The sequence below is a fragment of the Ochotona curzoniae genome, unplaced genomic scaffold (assembly GCF_017591425.1).
Source record: "Ochotona curzoniae isolate NIBS_2020 unplaced genomic scaffold, NIBS_Ocur_1.0 contig_2364, whole genome shotgun sequence".
NCBI lineage: Eukaryota > Metazoa > Chordata > Mammalia > Lagomorpha > Ochotonidae > Ochotona > Ochotona curzoniae.
The window spans coordinates 144954-167061 of NW_024465434.1; the positions used below are offsets into that span (position 1 = coordinate 144954).

A 22108-nucleotide genomic window follows, 5' to 3' on the forward strand; every position below is an offset into this window, starting at 1 on the left:
CTGGGCTTCACATGACTTTAGGTCCCCCCATGCTGAAAACTCAGGTAATCAGACTCTCATTTTTATCTCTAGCTTCACAGCAATTCAGGAAATATTTGTACAAAAATGGTCATTTCTTTTTAAGTAGGCCATGAACTCAGATTCAAAATTAAAATTTAAAGATAGGGACAAAAAGGGAGAAAAACTTCTTTATGGTAATTTAAAAACTAATAGGTCACATAAAATAAACCAATTTTTATGTCAAATTTCAAGAGTTGGTATTTTAAAAAAAAAAAGATTCTTACCGAAAAGTATTGCTCAGCTTCAAGCTGGTCTTGTAGCTCCCGCATTTGTCCTTCATTTCCTCTGTATTGTCTTTAAATACAAGAAAGAAACAGTAAACAATACTTTTTTACTACTTTTATATTATTCTTAGACTTTTAAAGTGAATATACTTCTTCATATAGTGTTACTTTAATTCCTGATAATGACGCCATGCAAAGTACAGAGAGCATTTAATTGGTAAAGAAGGTCAATTTCAGAATAATTAATCCATATTACAAAATAAAATTGAATTAGTTTTTTTTGTAACTTTTTTATAGAGAAGAGTCATGTTAGGGTTATACAATTAAGTATGCACCAGTTATATAAAATGAAGTATTAATTCATAATTATATATTATGGTAAATTAAGCACAAGAGAGGGATGATGGTAGTAATGAGTAACTACGGAATATGAAAAGGAAAGCAGAAAGAATAAACTGACAAGAAAGGAATGGGGCTCTGGGGGTGGGGGCACTGCTGTAGCACAACAGGTTAAACCACTGCCTGCAAATTTGGCATCCCATTTGGGCATCAGCTTGAGTCCTAGCTACTGTACTACTGATTCAACTCCCTGCTAATGGCCTGGGAAAAGTAGCGGAGGATGGCCCTAGTGTCTGGCTCCTTGTCATCCACATGGGAGATCAGAGCAAAGGTCCTTGTTCTTGGGTTTGGCCTGGCACAGTCCTGACTTTTGCAGCTACTTGGGAAGAGATCAATGGATGGAAGCCCTTTCTCTGCCCACCCACTGCAACTCCAATTTTCAAGTAAATAAATCAATAAAAATTTAAAAAGACAGCTACAACTACATAATATGCACATAAATACAACTCACACAGAAAAGACAGGTAATGCAAATGAAAAGCATGACTTTTTCAAACACTAACAATTTTATCTACAGCTAAGTTTTCATATTGGTGGCAGCATTTTAATTTTCAGTGTATAACAAGGAATTAGTTGATAGGAATCTCTAAAAAACTCTGAACATTCACTATTCAGATACTGTAATTTTAACAGAAAGAAATTTATCTCTGATTCTTATAACTCTTGCCTAAAGAAATGTAAACATAAAAATAATGAGCAAATTGTGATTTGTCCTTCATAGACAAATTGCAAAATGAGCAATCTTGATAATCTCCTTTTCTCTCCCTATAAATAACTGTACTTTAAATTTAGTGACCTGTTCTGACAAAGCCTAAACTTGCGAACCTTCTCTGCAAGAAAAAAGTTATTCCTACAGTCTTTCTGTTTTCCTTTTCTTTTGCTCTGCTGTAGAATCTAAGCAACACACACACACACACACACACACACACACACACACACACACACACACACAGTGGAACACATAAGCGAAATAAATTACAACACAGTATTATCAGGACTTACTTGGTAAGCTGAGCTAACTCAAATTCTAATAATCTCTTCGCTTCCAATAAAGTATTTATTTCCTGTTTCATCTGCTTTTCTAAACCTTTTAAATTATCTGCTTCAAATGCTTGAGACTTCAATTCATTCTGTAACAACAGTCGCTTATTTGATTCCTGCTCTAGCTGTAGAGTCAGATTTTTAACCTATGAGAGAAACATAATTGGTAAGTTAAATCTCTTAAGTAGTTAGACCTTTTCGAAAGAATATAAATAACAAATTAAGTACATTATAACACCTATACTAATAAGGAATATTGGTATTTTACATGTTTATTATTTGCAAATTATTAAATCCGTCCCCAAATTTCAGACATCCAATTCAGTGAAGAGAATCCAGCTGCTTTCTTCTCCAATTATCAAGGAAATTTTCTAATACAAAGTGATCATAAAAGCCATTTTGGGGAGAACCCTTCAAAAGTTATTTAAATTTTGTTCATTCATAAAGTTATTTGTTCAAATCTAAAAATCCCCCAAAACTTACAAAACAAACTAAACATATATTTAATTCAATATCACAAATATTGTCAAAGTACTTACCACCAGATATTGGTTCCAAGAGACTAAAAATTTTTACAATGCTCTTTATGGTCTGCTCTTCCTACTGTCCACTCATCACTCACTCTTCTCTACAATCTGATTATATTCAAATCCTCAAAATACAAAATTCCCTCACTTCATGGTTCTTAGTTTATACACACTGAATTTCTTCTCTCTTTCCTTCTTCATTTTAAAAATTGCTTTCCATAAAGAATTATTGACTTATTTATTTGTTTAATTGAAAAGCAGAGATACAGAGTGGGAGAAAGATCTTGCATCCACTGGTTCTCTACCCAAGTGGCTCCATGAAGTCAGGAGCCGATGCTTCCTCCGGGTCTCCAATGCAGGTGCAGAGACCCAATCAGCTGGGACAACTTGCTCTGTTTTCTTAGATGCATTAGCAGAGAGCTGGATTGGAAACGGAGCAGCTGGAAAGTAAACCAGTACCCATACGGAATGGAATGCCATCCCTGCTACCAGAGGCTTAACCACAATGCCAGACCCTTTATTTTTTCATTTTTTTCTGCTTTCAATATAAATGCCACATCCTTAATGAGCACTTCCTAAACTTCCAAACTGCATTTGTCACAAACTCCTATAACACTGTATATATCTACTTTTTATTTATTTATTTGTTGAGTTTGTAATGTCAATTTTAACATGTCTCTCCCACAGGGCTGTAGGCACCAAAGCAGTCAAGACCATTCCTGCCACATTGGCTTCAGTAATCTTAACCTGTAGCACAGAGCAAGGAAAACTAAAAGGAAGTAAAAAAGTATGTTTTAGAACAGCTATGTATAAATTTTCAAAATTTCAACATATATTCCTCCTTCATGCTGGCTCTAACAGTATCTCTAATCTCTTCTTTCTAATCAGTTCTATATACCTTTACCAGATAATTTTCCTAAAAGGATGCTTTCAGCTAAAGCTTCTGCCAAATTTTAAGACGAATCAAAATTTGGGCACTCAAGTTTCTCCCATGACTATATAATATGCCTGTTAATCTCTGGTTATGTTCCTTTTTTTTGTCCTTACTTATTACCTACTTAGAATTTAACTTAAAAAAAAAAACCATATATTTTTATTAGAAAGTTAGATCTACAGAAAAGAGAAAGATCCTCTACCCACTGGTTTACTCTCCAAATGGCTACAACGGCTGGAGCTGAGCTGATCTGAAACCAAGAGCCAGGTCTCTTCGATGATCATTTTTTGCACCTGAATCAATTTTTCTTTTTAAAGATTTATTTTTATTGGAGAGGCAGATATACAGAGAAGGAGGAGAGACAGAGGAAGATCTTCCGTCTGATGATTCACTCCCCAAGCGGCCGCAACAGCTGGAGCTAAGCCAATTTGAAGCCAGGAGCCCAGAGCTTCTTCCAGGTCTCCCATGTGGGTACAGGGTCCCAATGTTTTGGGCCGTCCTCGACTGCTTTCCCAGGCCACAGGCAGGGAGCTGGATGGGAAATGGGGCTGCCGGGATTAGAACCAGTGCCCATATGGGATTCCGGTGTGTTCAAGACAAGGACTTTAACCATTACGCTATCGCGTGGGCCCATGCCTGAATCAATTTTTAAAATCTAGATAACATTTAATCCCCTTCCTTGTGGAGGGTGTATGACTTTCAGCTTAAAAATAATTTCATATATGTGTGTTTACACACACATACATAATAACCACTGGTGTACAATTTTCCCTTTTGATTAAAAGCTTTGCAAATGTGTACCCTGTGCTTTCTATTAACCTATGCCAAGTAAAGCTGCAGTTTAGCACTTCCCTTTGAAACGTAAGAGTAATGCTCCTCTGTGGGGTTATAGGGTGCCCTATAATGAAGTGGTTTGTTTACCTTTTTCAATAAGGTATAGAACCTACAGAGTGAAGATGAACGTTCTAAGTATTAGGATGACCACACAGCAGTGAACACACATACATGTTGTCTATTTCATTCAAACCTCTTACATGGTATTTAAATGATAGATAATAACGGTGGCCATTCAACCTGAGGGTGAAGATGCCAGTTAAGATGCTATGTCTTACATTGCAAGACCTGGGGTTAATACTCAGCTGCAGCTCCTGTCTCTAGCTTCCTGTCTCTGTACTCTTATGTAGCATTGGCGATGTCTTAAGTAATTATGTTCTTGTAATCCACATGGGAGGCCTAGATTCCATTCTGGTTCCTGGCTTTGGGAATTGTCCCAGTCTTTTGGGCATTTGGAAAGTAAACCAGTAACGAGAATTCTGGTTCTCTGTGTCTAAAATAAAAAAAAATTAAAAAAAAATATATATATATGGACAACTCTCATGATAACTTTTTAGAAGATGACTAAAATCAATAACAGTTTTCTTACTTCATCCTCCATCCTTTCTTTATTTTCAGTCAAATGCTCCAGTTTCTGCTGAGATTGCTTGAGATCCACATCCAGCATGGAACACTGCTTCTCGATCTGAACAACCCTATCTTCAGCCTTCTCCCGAGCTTCTCTCTCTTCTTTCAGCTTTTTTTCCATTTCTGCAAAAGCAAAAAGTTACAAGGACAATATTGAAAGAAAGGCTACCTTAATACTTCTCACTTTACCTGAGCTGCAAATGTGTTTCAAATATTTACTGTTTCTATCCTGTGCTTCTAATGGAACAATTACAGTTCTAATGTCATCTGAATTGTTTTTATCAGGGAATCTTAAAAAAAAAATGGGAGCATAAAAAGTGTTAAAATAAAACTCTTTCAATCCAGCCTCTTCCTAACAGTATGAGATGATTTAGTCCCATTTTCAAGGCAGAACATGATTAGTTGGAAAGAAAGTAATGAAACAGAAAAATGGCTGTAGTTGAAGTAAAAGCAGACAAAATTTATGACTATTAATTTATGCTTTGCGGTGTTCCAAAAACTTTAAGAAGCTTAAGCCTATGACAGGAACTCTAATTTATGCAACAGACAAATGAGATTCTAAGGTAGTACAACTAGCCACTTTAAAGACAATGAATTTACAATTAGGATCTTTATCAGAATATGGTAGCTTAGATTTTGAGAAACAAATTTTTTTCTTATGGTAATCCAGCTAGTAAGTAGTATCATCAGGATTCAAACTTTATAAATCCACTTTCACAGTCACTAAGATTGTCCTTTAGGTAACAAGATAAAACAGTTAGAATCTAAGCTTCTTATCTTTCCCACCACAAAATTTCAAACACAGCTGCACCAATACATTTGTCATTTCTTAATTCTCTTCTTCTTCTTTTTTTAAATAGTGGCTGATATCTGTTATTTATTTATTTATTTTTAATTGGAAAGGCAGATATACAGAGAGGAAACACAGAGAGGAAGATCTTTTGTCTGATGGTTCACTCTCCAAGTGAGCACAACGGCTGGAGCTGAGCCAATCCGATGCTAGGATGCCTGGAGCTTTACCGGGTCTCCCACATGGTTGCAGGGTCCCAAGGCTCTGGGCTGTCCTCTACTACTTTCCCAGGCCACAAGCAGGGAGCTGGATGGGAAGTGGAACTACTGGGATTGGAACCGGCACCTATTTGGATCCCAGCACGTGCAAGGCATGAACTTTAACCACAAACAAAAATCCATCCACTTATGTTCTGATCCTGGATCCCTCTCCTTTGTCTTCCAGGCTTATTACTAACTGACTTCATAGCTCCACATAAATACCTAATAAGCTTGCTAAAGTATACATCTAAGCCTTTATTACTCTCCCATCCCCAAGCCTCTCTTCTCTCCATTACATCTCAATTTCAATATGAGTATTTTAAAAAGTTCATGGAAAAACAAAATTAAAACATGTTTGGGGTTGGAGTCATGTCATAGCTCGTTAAACCACTGTCTACGGCACCAGTGTCCCACATGGGCCCAGTCCCTGCCATTGTGGCCATTTGGGGAATGAACCAGCAGATGAAAGATTTGTCTATTCCCTCTTTTTTCTGTAACTGCTTTACAAAAAAGAAAGAAGAAAGGAAGCAGGGAGAAAGAAAGAGAGGGAGTGAAGCAGGGAGGGAGAGAAATAAGGAAGGAAGGAAAAAAGGAAGGAAGGAAAGGGGAAAAAGGAAGCAAGAAAGAAAAAGAAAAAATTAAAAGACATTTATTTTGACTCAAAAGGCTTTGAAATTCAGGCTTATTATTTTTATAATGTATATTTTCCATGAACTTCCAAACACATTTTATTTATTTACCAAGAGCCCAGCACATCAGGACTGGTGGGAGTCAGGAGCTGGAAGCTCAATTCAGCGTTTCCATTTCGAAGGTATGGGGCCAGCTACTTGAGCCATCATGACTATCTCCTAGGGCTGCAGTTATCAGAAAGCTAGTCAGCAGCTAGAGGAAGGAATCAAATCAAGCCATTCTGATATAATGTGTCTAAGTGGCTGGGCCACGCACTTGCCCTTCTGTGAAATTTTTTTGAAGATTCTGTGGTTCAGCTATCTACAATGAAGGTCTAAGTTTTTCTTGATTCCTTCTTTTGTCCAACCACATCATTACCAACCCTTGTATTTTGTACCCCCATTCTTTTCCTCTCTGCTATCACCAGTGCTCATAGTGTATACTCTCCCAAATGAACTCCACTTGTTCAATTATTTCTCCAAAAACATACTTCTCCCCGCCCCCACAGATTTATTTATTTTTATTTGAAAGGTAGATTTCTAATGAGAAAGAATAAGAGACAAAGCAAGAGGTTCTACATTCACTAGTTCCCCCTCTACCTGGCCACAACAGCTAGAGCTGAGCTGATCTGAAGCTGAGCGCCAAGAGCTTCTTCCTGGCCTCCCACGTGGATATAGGGGCCTAGGAATGTATGTACCCAGGTCATAAGAGGGCCAGATCAGAAGTGGAGCAGCTGAGACACACACCAGCACTCTTATGGAATGCTGCTGCCTACAGGCAGAGGGAGGATTAGGCTATTATATTACCACTTACTATGCCTACATTCCTTTTTTAACAACTAGTGCATTCTGGCTTCCGTCTCTTAATTCAAATATCACTAACTCAAAGAAGCCTTTGTTCAGAACTCGATCTTAGGTACTGCCACACTGAAATAATGGCATTTGTGTATATTTCTATTACATTAATGATTACATGCCTATAAGGGATATATTGTAAAGAAGCTAGGATCTGAAGCTACAGCAGGGCACCAAACACAGATATTCTGATGTATGACATGGGCTATTAGGCCAAATTCTCACCCCAGATATTTGGCTATTATGAAGGGACAGAATGAAACAATGGTAATGAGTAAGGATCATAGGTTGCTGCAAGCACTGCCTGTTTTAAGATGTGAATGGTTTATACATATTTACAAGAACAAAGAAGAAAATGGAGGAAAAACAGAGTACAGAGAAACAATAAGGAGATAAATTAGGATGAGGTAAGCAGAGATGAGCTTTGCATAAGGCCAGAAAAGAAAGAAGTTTCTCCTTCTCTGAGAGGGAAGATAATAAAGATGGATAAAAAAATGAATTGCGCTTGGCACAGCAGCCTACTGGCTAAATCCTCACCTTGCACGCACTGGGATCCCATATGGACACCTGTTCATATCCTGGTTGCTCCACTTCTCACCCACCTCCCTGCTTGTGGCCTGGGCAGGCAGTCAAGGATGGCCCAAAGCCTTGGCACCCTGCACCCATGTAGGAGATCCAGAGGAGGATGCTGGCTCCTGACTTTAGATTGGCTCAGCTCCAGTTACTACGCCACTTGGGGAGTGAATCATCGGACGAAAGATCTTTCTCTCTGTATTTCTGTGTTTCCAATTAAAAAAAAAAACTTAATATATTTATATATAAAAAAGACACTTACCACACATTGCAACAGATTTTGCCTCTTCAATAGATTGATGTTTGTCAGTTAAACGAGCTTTTGTTACTTTGTGTTCATTCATCTCTTGTTCTAGTCGCTGTTGTAATGACTTAAGTTTGTAGTTTAGATCAATCTCCAAATTATTTTTTTCCTGTTAAAAGGGAATGAGATTCGTGGAACAAATTGTTTAAAAAGAATATTAGTAAATCTTAAATTATTTAGAATTCCACAAGTGATAAAAACCCTATTTTCAAAACCACAATAAACACATGGAACCAAAAATAAAATATCACTTCAACTATATTCCCATTTGAAATATTAATCATGGTGACTACAGAACAATGTTGTGTTTGTGGATAAGGATGATTCCTTGCTAAGAACAGAAATGAGTAAACAAATTCTTTGCTTTAAAATATTTTGCTATCACTTTAGAAAGATTAAATTACCTTTTCTACATCTGAATTTATAAACGGCCATTTCTTTGATGAAATTACAAGCATTTCATGGCAAGTCATTGAAATAGGAAAAACGAGTAAAAATCTATCTATCCTAATTCTCTGGATACATGCACTGGTTCTTTTCTTTTATCCTATTTCTTTACTTACATCAGCTTTGCCATCAAATAACTATTCCAGTTCTCACAAAACACATCCAAAGGCAAGTAGCTGCCTTCCTTTTTTAAAAGCTTACTTATTTTACTGATTTGGGAGGGAGGGAGTAGGGGACAGGCGTACACATATGTTCACACATACACACACACACGAGAGAGAGAGACAGACAGACAGAGAAATCTCTTATCCACTTGTTTAGTTTCCAAATGTCTACAATAACCAGGACTAGAACAGATCAGAACCAGAAGTGATTAACTCAACCTCTGTCTCCACTGGCATGACCCGGACCCAATTACCAGCTGCCTCCCAGGGTGCACATTAGCAGGAAGCTTAATTAGAAGTGGAGTCAAGATACAATTTTTCCAATATGAGATGCAGGAGTAGCTTTTCTGGTAATTTACCTGAGGTTCTAATTGATCTCCAACAATTTAGGGGAACAGTGAAAATGTGAGAGCTAGATCTGTTCATTAAATACTTAATTGCTTTCTTAGCAAGGTATGCTAACGAAGGAAATCACTGATATTTCTGATTGTTAAGAAAATTCTAGGAATGGGTGCTTTGTCTGGCATTTAAGATACTGTTTGCGATACCCATATCCCACATAAGAATACCTTGTTCAAATCCTAGTTCTGCTTCTGCAGGCTCTTTGCCAACATATAACCTAGGAAATAGCAGATGATGGCTTCAATAACTGAGTTCCTGCTGCTCACCTGGCACACTGACACTGAGTTCCAGGTTCCTGGCTTTGGCCTTGCCCAGCTCTGGCTCCTCTAGGTAGGCATTTGGAGAGTGAGCCACTGAATAGAAAATCTTTGCCTTTCAAATCAGTAACAAAGCAAATTCTAAATGTAAATGTCAACAACTACATGCTTACTTTTTTTAAAGATATATTTATTTTTAATTTTATATATTTTATTGGAAAGTCAGATTTACAGAGAGGAAAGACAAAGATCTGTCCACTGGTTCACTCCCTAAGTGGCTGCAATGGCCAGAGCTGAGCCCATGGAAGCCAGAAACTATTTCCAGGTATTCCAAGCAGGTGCAGGGTCCCAAGGCTTTGAGCCATCTTCTATTGCTTTCCCAGGCCACAATCAGGGAGCTAAATGGGAACTGGAGCAGCAGGGATATGAACTGGTGTCCATATGGGATCCCAGTGTATGTAAGGCAAGGACTTTAGCCACTAGGCTACTATGCTAGGTCCAACTACGTATTTCCTACCTTGCTAACATATATCAATAAAGTAGAATAAGCAAAGCAAGGTCTTCTAAATATTGATGCTTCATTCCCTTCCTTTTTTGTTTTATTAATTTGTCTTCATTTTAATCTCTGATAGACAGATTTTCCATCACAGGTTCAATCTCTCAGTGCTTAAAACAGCAAGGGCTAGGTTATGTCAAGGTCAGAAGTGTCAGATTCCATCTAGATTCCCCACATGGAGAGATTGGGGGTCAAATACTTGGACCATCACCTAATGCCTCTCAGGACAAGCCTTAGCAGGAAGCTGGATGGGAAGTGTATCCAGGGTCAAAGCAGGCATTCAAATATGGAATGCAGGTATCGCATCTGGCATCTTAACCACCTTGCCAAATACCATCCCTTGTTCCATCCTACAATATCCACAGCACCTTCATCTTACTCATGGACAAAAAAAGAGACGGATATTTAAGAAAAGGTATTTCCAAACCAGAGCAATTATGATCATCTATTAATACCAAATAGCAAACAACTTGAATAGGAAAAGAAAATGGAAATAACACTAAAACCATGTTCATCTTCACACACCAAACAGCCAATAGCCATACAAACATTAGGAATAACTATTATTTTGTAAAACCACCTTATAATCTTTAATAATTTATTTACTATCTTATAATTGGTCATATTAAATTATTTACCTTCTCTGAATGATTAAGCATGTCTTGAGCCTCTTTCCTTTCTACTTCCATTCTTTCAAGATTATGTTTGAGAAGCTTCACCTCCTCTTGTAAAGATGAAATTCGAGCTATCAATTGAGAAAAAAGTTCAAATCTATGGTTATTGATACAAAATATATTGTTCAAAATATATTAAAATGTAAAAATGAATTAAATGTCTTGATCAGATAAAATCTTCAAAACCTGCTGCAATATATGCTGGCCCAGTCAATAAAAATGTTAATGCTAACTGGGTTAATAAAAATGTTGATGCATCTGATGCATACTCCTTATCTTACAAGCATTCAAAGAAATGAAGTGAGCATGGGCTAAAAATCAGACCCAAGTCCTTACTGTATGCTATTTAGTACCCCATCAATGAGGATACCCCCGGATTGGTATTGTGGCACAGGATGTAAAGCCAGTCAGCCAGACATAATGATTGATTCTCCACCTGCTGATTTACTCCCAAAATGCATTCAACACCCAGGACTAGGCCAAGTCAAAACCAGTAGCTAGAAACTTTACCCTTGGAAGGGATATAGGGACCCAATTTCCTAGGTCAACTGATGCTGCCTTCTAAGGTGTGTTACCAGAAGGTTGGATCATAAGTACTAAAATCTCTGAGCCTAAGAAACATATCATAAAAAAAAAAAATGAAAATTTAAAAAGAAAGAAAGAAAAAAGAAGTAAAGAACCCAGGGTCAAACCAACATGCTGATGCAAGATGCCAGCATTGCAAGAGGTACCTTGATCTGCAATGCCACAATGCCAGCCCATATAGTAAGTTTTCAAAACTCTATAGAGACAGTAAATTTAGATTAAACTCTGAGTTTTTAGTGTAGAAGAAGCTTATTTCAAACTCCTAAGAAGCTCATAAACATATGAGTGCAAAAAGACGGATCCAAGCAGTGTTTATTGCATGATTCCATTTATATCAAACTAAAACAACAACAACAACAAAAAACTAATCTATAGTATTAAATGTCAGAACAGGGATTCTCTGAGGGAGGATGCCAGAAGTTAGTGACTGACAGGAATTCCAGGGGACTTTGGAGTTGCTTGATAATATTCAGTTTAATGGTTGGAACTCATGTTATATAGGAATGTTCATGTTGTGAAAATTCTTTATATATTTAGCTTTCATATATTACATTTTAATAAACTAACATAGATTAAGGGTCAGCCAGAAAAAAAAATCCTCTTAAATCTAAGTATATTAAAATTTCCCCCAAAGAAATCCAAAATTCACAAAAAGGCAAAAATCTGAGCCCAACAACAGCATATAAAAATTCAAGGTAAATGAATGGGCAAGACAAAATTAGAAAATGAATATTAAAAAAATCACTCACAAAAATTCTAATCTACCAAGAATATCTAAGTCATACAATCTAGCACATCAAAAAACACTGCATTAAAAAAGGCAAAATATTTATACAATACACACAGCTAATATACTCAATAAAGACTCTGAAAAGAAAATGAAGAAACATTTATTTTTATGTGCAACTGTAAGAAAAGAAAGGAAATACAAGTTACAATCTACAGGGCACATGACAGGGAGCTAAATCAGGGAACAGCATGAAATAAACCAGTGCCAAAAGGCTGCACCACAACACTGGCTCTGATCACTGGCTTTTCAAAGGAATGCCAAAAACATTTAAAGAGAAAATAATAATCTCTTCAACAAATGGTGCAGGCTAATAAGAATAAAGTGGCCAGCAAGAACAAGTGAACCACTCCCATTTTTATAATAAACTCTTCAAGTCCTTTGCTGAAAAGAACAACAAGATTGTTGTCCTTATGTAGTACAACTTAACGTACATATAATATAAAAATTACAATTTTTTTAAAGCCATGATACATTTTTAAAGAAATTTATTTGAATGGAAGAGTGACAGAGCTCTGCCATGTGCTGAGTCGTTCCCTTCAGGACCACAAAAGCTGGGCTGGTCCAGGAGCCAGAAACTCCTCCCTGGTTTCCCATGCAAGTGGGAGGGGCTCAAGCATTTAAGCCATCATCCCTGGCTTGCCAGGCACATCAGCAAAGATTTGAATTGGAAGCAAACCATCCAGAACACCAATCAACACTCTAATATGTGATGCAGGCAGTGGTGGTTTAACTCATTTGCCATCAAATCTGTTCCCACAACACACTTTATCAGTAAGCTGAAGCTCACATAGGTCCAACATGTTGTTTAGTGAGCTTTCATTCACATTTGATTCCAAACTATAAAAAAATAAGCACTGAAAAATGATAAACTGAGTAATAATAAGCAATGCTCTGAAATATTCCTTAAATTTCATCAATATCTAAAAAAAGAATTGTTAAATGTCACTGATGACGAACACATAGATAACAGCCTCTGTCTTGGAAGCAAACAAGCCAAAGCACATTCAGACACAGAAGATTCTGAAGGAATTTTAAATTAGAAGGACTTATAGAACCTCTCCTAATCTTCCTGCTTTACAAACAAAAAGAACGATAAAGAGACTTTCAAACAGCTAAAAGGCTGAATAAAAGGACCTAGAAAACAACGTGGTTAAGTATGAGGCTTTCTTACTACATATAAGGAGGGTCTTTTCTTGGTTATAGTCGGATCTATTTTAAGCCAGGTCCCTGAGAAATATGATTACACAACACTCTTCAGCTGAAAACCAATCAGAGCTTCAAATTCCTGTTTCCATAGCCACAAAAACTGACCCTGACCTCGCTCCACAGAATTGTAGCTAATCATCAAGCCCCAAGAGACTCAAACTATGTTCCCATCTGCGATTAAGGTTAAAATGGACTCCTCAGCTCCCCAATATTTTCCTGGGAGACATAGCAACTTCTTTGCTTGATTTGATTAGACAGTATAGATGTTGCCAAAAGGAATGAAAAATAGAAAAATAAATGAGAATCAGGTAAAGACACTCATCATTTTGAAAGCAAATGAACATTATTGCTATTTTTAGATGGTTGAGATTTACAAAGATTGCCAATAACTTCAGCACCAATCTTCCCAAGTAACTATTTGTATTAGAATTCCATTTCTGCAAGTGAGTTTCATTTTCTATCAATAACGCACAAAGAATTCTCAAGTTTCCAGTTATAATCCTCCTTATCTGGATTAGCTGCACTTTAACTAAGCCTTTTAAAAAAAGCCTAAGTTTTTAAATGAACTTCAGTTAATCAGACTGGTAAGTTGGAAAACACTTGCTTTATCTACTTCATAGAAGTGCCTACGGGAAGAAAGCAATTACAATGGGAAACAAATGCATGCTTTGGTCTGAAAGAAAAAGAATGTGAACTATTTATGGTTCCAGCAAAGTTATTTTCTTTATGAAGGCAATATAATTTTAAAAATTTTCCTATATTTAAAAATAGATCGGCATTGCAGCATAACAAGTTAAGCTACTGCCATATGAGCACTGGTTCAAGTCCCAACTCCTCCAGTCGAGCTCCCTACTAACACAGCCAAGAAAGCAGGAGCAGAAGCCTCAAGTGCTTGAGTCTCTACCTTTTGCCTGGTCCAGACTTGGCTGCTGTAGCCACTGGGGAGCAAAACAGGGGATGGAAGAGCATGCACCTGCTTTCATTTGCTGTCTGCATCTCCCTCTCTCAGTAATGTCATTTTTCAAATAAGTAAATCTTCAAGAAATAATTAAAAAAACAAAAATGATTAAGATGGTAGATTTTATGTCATTTTAATTATCAAAATTTATAAGTAAAATATATTACTTTTTTATTGACAGATGGATGCATAAACAAAATGTGGTACATATAAACAATTGAATATTATTTGGCCTTAAAGTAATTCTTACACATGCTATAACACAAATGAACCTTGAATACATTAAGCCAGAAACAAATGTGCACAACCCTTATATGAGGAACCTAGACTAGTTGAATTCATACAAAAAGAATGATGGCAACCTGGGAGGAGAATGAAAACTTAGTATTAAGTACAGAAAATCTAGATGATATACAGTGGTGATGATTGCACAACACAATGAATATATTAAAACACCAATGAACTATTAATGTAAAAATGGCTAAAATCAGGGTAGTGTAAGACACCTCTTGGGACATCTGCATTCCACACTGGAATGTCAGCCCAAATCCTACCTCGACTCCAAATTCCAGCTTCACATTAATGTGCACCCTGAGAGGCAGCAGGTAAAGGTTCTACCACCTACGACCCTGCCACCCACCCGAGACCTGGAAACAGCTCCAGCTCCCTAGTTTCTGCCTGGTCCAGTTCTGGCTGTGTCGTGGGTGGGCATTAAGGCAGTGAACCAGCAGATCAAAGAACTGTGTGTGTATGTATGCCTTTCAAATAAATAAATATAAAATTAAAAAAAAATTAATGCTTAAAACAATACATTTTACACATATTTTACCCCAGTAAGAAAAACATTACCTTGAAGGTCTCCAATCATTTCAGAATCATGACCTCTGTCTCTTCGTTCAGCTTCTAACACAGCTTGCAGCTGGTAATAATCCTTATCTGTTTGCGACTTTGAATTCTCTAAAATTCTATTTCTCTCTTGCAATTCTCTGTTCAGGGACTCCAGTTGACTGATGGATTTGCTCATTTCTGTATGACTCTTCCTTAATCTTACAGCAGTGTCTGACTCTGTCCTAAGTAAGTCATTGGCTTCTTCTAGCTATTTTTAAAAAAGTGCAAACAGAAGATTTTAACCAAGTATAATCAAATTTACTTTAATAAACTGTATATTTTTAAAAAAGAACCTTCTTTGAAAAACTCACCTGCTTTTGTAATTGTGCCAGCTTTTCATTAGCGAGCTGTGAATTTTGGCTGACTTTTTTTAAGTCTTCCAACTGGTCCTTTAAAGTAGAAACTGAAAAGAAAAAAAAAAAAAACACACACAAAAAGAACACAAAAAAAACAAGTGGGAATTGTGAAGTTTTATTAAAGGAAACATACAAATCCCATTAAGGAATGACATGTGGTCTCCAGTCATAGCTGTGAGTGACACTATGTTCATTTCATGCCCCTGTCCAAGGCCTTTCATCTTGGAACTGCTTACCACATTTTAAATTCTTCAAAAAGCAACATGAAATAATATGAAACACAAAGATCTGTTTCACTGCTATAATATCTTAAATCCTACTATTGTTCTAATAAGATCAATTCATTAGTTCAATGCTATAAAGCTAGTAAAATATAGTACAATTATCAATTATAAAATTGCATGAAAGTTGAAAGGTGCCAAACGGTAGTGCAAAATGATTTTTTCCACATGCCCATCTACGCACCTGTAACTTAAGCAAATAAAAGCACTTTCAAACACAATTTATATTTTGCTTTTTCAAACACACAACTTAAATTCTCTTCTGTAATAATACATAAGAAAATCCTTTATTCTTTAAAGCCTATAGAGTACCCAAACACAGAAATAGACAAAACTTATTAAATCATTTTTACATCTGCATTGCTTATATGGGTCCCCTATAAAGCAATGCTATAATTAACAGCCTTCTGTATATAACAATTTACATATACACTCATATACATAGGGAATCTGCAAAAAGTTTGTGGAAAATAGAAGATTAGTTTGCTTTGGCTTCAAATACTCTGAAATATGCATTTTTAAAATTATATCTACTTTACATGCACTTGTTAAGGTGCCCTCACATGTTAAACAAAAACAAATCAAAGAACACAGAAAGCTATTTCAAATGCATTTCTAGAACAGCAATTAAATACATGAAATTGCAGCTTACTAATTCTCAAATGGGGCCACCTGTTGGAGTCTGTTATTTAGATAAACTAAAACTGCATCTCTAGGATTTTGGCTTCAGTGGTTCTAAAACTTCCCAGTAGGTTCCTGCACATACTTACAAGGGTTAAAATCACTACTCTGCATAAATCCAACCCACTGCTGACATCAACAGACTATCAACTTAACTAAGCATCTGGGCTACTAGTTTATCAAGTTTCTTAGAATGTGATTTCATAAATATATCATGAGCACTAAATGTAAGACAAACATCTCAAGGATAGTATTTAAATTTCAGCATTTTCCAAAAGAGTAACCAATTTACCTTCATTTTCCACATTTCTCCTTTTCTCATTTTCCTGTTCGGCTTTTCTTTGGTACTCATTAATCCTGTGCTGTAGTAACATTTTCTCCTTCTCAATTTGAGACACTGTAGATTCCAGATTTCTTCTCTGATTTCCCTGGAATTATTAACAAAAAAGTAAACAACAGCAATTATGCCTTGTCATTTGAGAACATACTTTTTTCTTAGGAAAAAAAAGTCAGATAGTAATTCCTAACAATGAGAAATTTTTAATAGCGGTCCCCTGTTTAAAAAGGCAATAATTTTTTTTGTTTGAATTATATTTACAAATTTTCAGTTTTATAATTTTTGATTTTGAAATCTAGTCTGATGAATATGATCTTTTTAGATCATAAGCCACCACATCAGTTTAGGGCAATGACAATGTATTCCAAATGATTTTTGATTTGCAGTTCTTTTAAGACAGGAAATACGAAAGAACAGAGCAATAACTGCATATTTGGGAATTACAAATGTTTAGTTTAAAAGCATACCAAAAGCAGCAATTATTTCACTAATCTCTCTAGATCTCTCTTAATCCTCTATATCAACAACCTTATATCTTTTTTGAGATGTTGTATGTTTTTATTTATTTAAAAATTTTTTTTTTAATTGGAAAGGCAAATATACAGAGAGAAGAAGATACAGAGAGGAAGATATTCCATCCATTGATTCACCCTTCAAGCGGCTGCAATGGCCAGAGCTAAGCTGATTCAAAGCCAGGAGTCAGGAGTCTCTTCCGGATCTGCCACGTAGGTGCAGGGTCCCAAGGCTTTGGGCTGTCCTCCACTGCTTTCCCAGGCCACAAGCTGGGAGCTGGAAGGAAAATGGCGCTGCCGGGATACAAACTGGGGCCCACATGGGATCCTGGCATGTGCAAGGTGTGGACTTTAGCCGCTAGGCTACCACGCCTGGCCCAATTTTTCTTTTTCTCATCTTCTTCTTCTTTTTTTTTTTTTTTTTTAAGATTTGTTTTTCTTGGAAAGGCAGCTCTACAAAGAAGTGATAGAAAGATCTTCCATCCACTGGTTCAGTCCCCAGGTGGCTACTATGGTCTGAGCAGAGGTGATTCAAAGCCAAGAGCCAGCAGCCAGGAGCTTCTTTAGCGTTTCCCATGTGGGTGCAGTGTCCCAAGGCTTTTGGCCATCCTCCACCGCTCTCCTAGCCCTCAAGTGAGGGAATGGATGGGAAGTGAAGTAGTCAATACATGAACTGGCGCCTATATGGGATGCTGGTACTTGCAGATGGAAGATTAACCAGTGGAGCCAAAGCGACAACCCTGATAGCCTATGGTTCTACCCACTAACATGTATTTATCAGCTCTATGTTGCCACTCATTGATCAATACTGGGTTAAGTATTTGGCCAACAGATTAAGATACCTTTGGGTTGTATCCACTGTTTGAGTTCTGTTTCTGTTCCCTCTTCCAGTTTCCTTTTGATGTACATTCTGGGAGGCATTAGGTAATTGACTCAAATGGTGGGACCTACATCACTCACATGAGATATCTAGATTGAGTTCCCACTTCTGGACTCATTCTAGTACTGGCATTTGGGAGGTGAATCAGCAGACATGCTGATTCCTCTTTGTCTCTCCGCTTCTCAATCTATCCATCCATCCACCCATTCATCTCTCTATCCATCAGTAAGTTGGATGGAATAGCATGAAAACTATGTTTTTTATTCTGTTCCATATGATTCTGAAATATCTGAATATAGAGAATACACATTTTTCAGCTTTAAAATCATAGTCCACTTTAGCAGTTACATAGGAGTAGTGAAATAATCACCTCATTATAGTATGACTTGTGGTAGCCTGGTTTTCAAGCAGTAAGCCCATTTCAGATAAATTTCACACTTGTGTCTACAATTGTTTGTAGTATTTTCCCAAGTTTTTTTTTTTTAAGATTTATTTATTTTTATTACAAAGTCAGATATACAGAGAGGAGGAGAAAAAAAGAGGAAGATCTTCCATTCAATGATTCACTCTCCAAGTGACTGCCACAGCAGGTGCTGTTCCGATTCGAAGCCGGGAACCAGGAACTTCTTCCAGGTCTCCCACAAGGGTGCAGGATCCCAAAGCATTGTTTCGTCCTCAACTGCTTTCCTGGGCCACAAGCAGGGAGCTGGATGGGAAGAGGAGCTGCCGGGTTAGAACCGGCACCCATATGGGATCCTGGTGCATTCAAGGTGAGGACTTTAGCCGCTAGGCCACGCCACCAGGCTCTATTTTCCCAAGTTTTAAAAATATTTTTACACCAAACATGGATGAAGATCCTGGCTCTTGGCCCAACCTCATTAAAGGGGGGATGAATAAGCAGATGGAAGAATTCTCTCAAATTCTTGAAATAAATAATTTAAAAAAGAGACAAAATTTTGAGATGTCCACATCCTCAGCTGGAGTTCTAGATTAAGTTCTTGGCTCCAGTTATGATTCCAACTTCCTGTTCATACAAACCATGAGAGGGAGCAGGTGATGGCTCAACTACCCGAGTCCCTGCACCCACATGGGAGATCTGGATTGAGTTTCTGGCTCTGCCTCAGCTGTTGAAGGGAATGTAAAGAGCAAGCAGGTGGGCACAACCTCTCTAGCTCCTTGTTTGTCTTATTTCCCTCTTGTCTTTCAAATAAAACTGGAAAAACAAAAATACACACGTATCACTGAGTTCAAATGTATGAGCTAAGTTCTCAAAATGGCTGTAGAATAAAATTGCACAAAGGCAAAAAGAAAGTATAATACACTCTGTACCAAACACAGATAAAGCCATCAAGTGAGGCTTTCACATTTTGGTTCTATTTTAAGTTTTAACTTATAGAGTTCAAAAACACTTTTCTCGGGAAATAAAACAATCTGAAAGGGGGAATATTTTAAAACAAAAGTACCTCTTCATCCAATTCTTTCATTATCTTGTCTAGTTTTATGTTTGAAGTTCTGTAATAACAAAAGCAACATAGATTAGAAATACATTTTTTTCACTGCCTAGGGTTAAATATTTACAATCTTAACTTTACCATTTTATTTGGATTTTTAAAAAAATCTCTTTTTCTTCCACATCTCATACTCTTTGACATTAACATACAAAATCTTTGATTTCTATGTAAGAGAAATTTATGGCTACTGCTAAGAATTGTAGATTGTTGCCTATGTTCAGAATTGAAACAAATGCTAAACAAGTTAGAGAAAGTATTCACTTTTTCTCATCCACGTTTAAGGACCCTGAATTCTACCTCCGGATTCTTTTAGGGAGATGTCCAATGACATCAAGTTAACGATTTCTAAAATTCCTCTATCCAAAACATAGTACACAAAAATTAGCCATTTAACCTTCAATATAAGATAAGGTAAATGAAGGCAAAAGTGGCATACACTAAGTTAATGCCCAATTTGGCAACTTGGATAAAAATTTGAGATAAAATAAAAGCATACTATCTCAATCACCATTTGTTTTGTTTTCTTTGGCTTAATACATAAGTAAATACCACTGTTTTAGATTTCATGTGGATGTTCCATCAAGTATCTCATTCAGCATGCCTAAAACTAAATTATTACCTTGGTTCCACATTCCTACCCCAACAACAAACTATTCCTCTTCTAAATCCTTGAATAAATGACTCTACATAGGAAACATTCTTGATTTGTCTTCTTCCTTCACTGACATTTAGTTGAATAATGTAATTGTTGCCAAATAACCAGAGAAATCTTTTTTTAAAAAAGTAAATTGCACTTGCACATGTATTCATTTTTCCATCACATTTAGGATAAATTACAAATTCTTAGCTTGTAAAAATAAATTCTCCAAGATCTAGATGCTACTGATGGCCTTAACAGCCTCTTTCCTCTTATCTCACTTGCCAGTTTAGTTCTCTTATCTCAAAAGCCTTCCAGACACCTAATCCGTGGGTTCTAACATTCTAACTCTTTCCTTGTTAATTTTACCTTTTTCAGCTACCTGGCAAAAGAGTACAGGCATCTCCTGAGGTATTCATCATACACACACACATCAATCCCAGCATCATGTTATTCTGTCTACCTTAAAACATTACCACTTACTTACTTACCATCCTTGCTAAATTACAAGCTCCAAATGAACAGAGGCTGTATCTGTTTTGTTCAGTACTATATTACTGAGACATATTTTCTGACACATCAGCTGACAATACTAGATTACAATCAGTCCTGACTTAATATATCTATGGTGAAGAATTCTGACTAAAATCCATTTCTAGTCTGCCCACATTTCCTAATCTCCCAGTTTCTATATTAGGAAGAGGCCAGAAGCAGGACAGGGAAAGAAAATCTTAAAAAACAAAAACACAATCAAACCAAACAACAACAAAAAAATAACAAAATGCTAAACTTTTTGTATAATCAATGATCCAAATAAAACTCTAGTGAATACATGAGATATGAGTTTACTTCAAAGGAGTTCCTGGAAAATGGAATTAAAAGATGTTTATTTTGGAGCAAAATATGCAGTTTTTACATGATGCAAATTCTCACTAACTTTTTGAAGACCCTTCATACTTCTCAGTGAAGGTCAAACATTTGATCTCTCATAAAAAAATAAATGAAAGTAATTAGCAGTTTGATCTTTAAAGTATTTATTTAGAAAATTATTCATCAAAATTTTAATTAAATTTCCTTGAAGTTATACATTTTCATATGACTATGGGACATTTTCGACCATTCTTAGTTCTTCCTCAAACTGATCCCTATCACCAAAACTACAACCAATATGTCATTAGCCTTTTAACTTTATTTAAAATACTGAGTTTTTTGGATACAGAAATATCTCAACATTCATGTAACAGAACTAATCAATTTCCTAGATTTATTTTCATATTTTATAGTTCTTTAAAATCCTGAGATCAGTGAATTACTTGCTTATAGTCAAATGCTTTATTGTGTTATATATTTAACTTGTTAATCTACCAGGAATGAGTTATGAAATGAGATTTTTTTCCTACTGGTTTCCTTGCCTACTGTGTCACAAAATTACCATTTTCCTAATTCCATTTACTGACAATCTCTGTTACCTCTCTATTTCATTTATTCAAAGCTATTATTCTCTATATATAACTCAGCATTATTAGGTTACCTAAAATGCTAAGTATTATTACGTTTCTTAAAAAAATCTTGATTATCTTACATGCTGTAGTTAGAATTTGACCCAAAGGAAAAAAAAATTTTGAGTTACTAGAGAATCACAATAGAAAACAGAATGGCAAGAAAATCTGTGAATCTTAACAAGATTTTGTAGTTCAGAGAGCACCTTATTTAATGTACACTAGTTAGTATTTTAGTTATCAAACTAAAAATGAAAATGAGAGCAGTGGGTTGGGCAAGTTCAGTGAATGAGCAATGTAGACAAACTTACAAGAATGAAGAATGCCAAGAGCAAATGTACTTGAAATTGTGGAAAACACATGTGTACCTAATTATAACACAATTACAGTT

General features: G+C 36.3%; 1 protein-coding gene across 1 annotated transcript in view; it reads right to left on the bottom strand.

Annotated features, from left to right (window-relative positions):
• Positions 1 to 22108, bottom strand: part of ROCK1 (Rho associated coiled-coil containing protein kinase 1) — a 123474-nt gene that overhangs the window by 26038 nt on the left and 75328 nt on the right. Inside the window, exons 13-21 of the mRNA XM_040974022.1 lie at positions 19534 to 19582; positions 16634 to 16769; positions 15335 to 15426; positions 14985 to 15231; positions 10561 to 10667; positions 8055 to 8205; positions 4609 to 4769; positions 1686 to 1870; positions 285 to 354 (exon numbers count right to left, since the gene is read on the bottom strand). Coding sequence (XP_040829956.1) covers positions 285 to 354; positions 1686 to 1870; positions 4609 to 4769; positions 8055 to 8205; positions 10561 to 10667; positions 14985 to 15231; positions 15335 to 15426; positions 16634 to 16769; positions 19534 to 19582 — 1198 coding nt within the window. The remainder of the gene's footprint in view (positions 1 to 284; positions 355 to 1685; positions 1871 to 4608; positions 4770 to 8054; positions 8206 to 10560; positions 10668 to 14984; positions 15232 to 15334; positions 15427 to 16633; positions 16770 to 19533; positions 19583 to 22108) is intronic.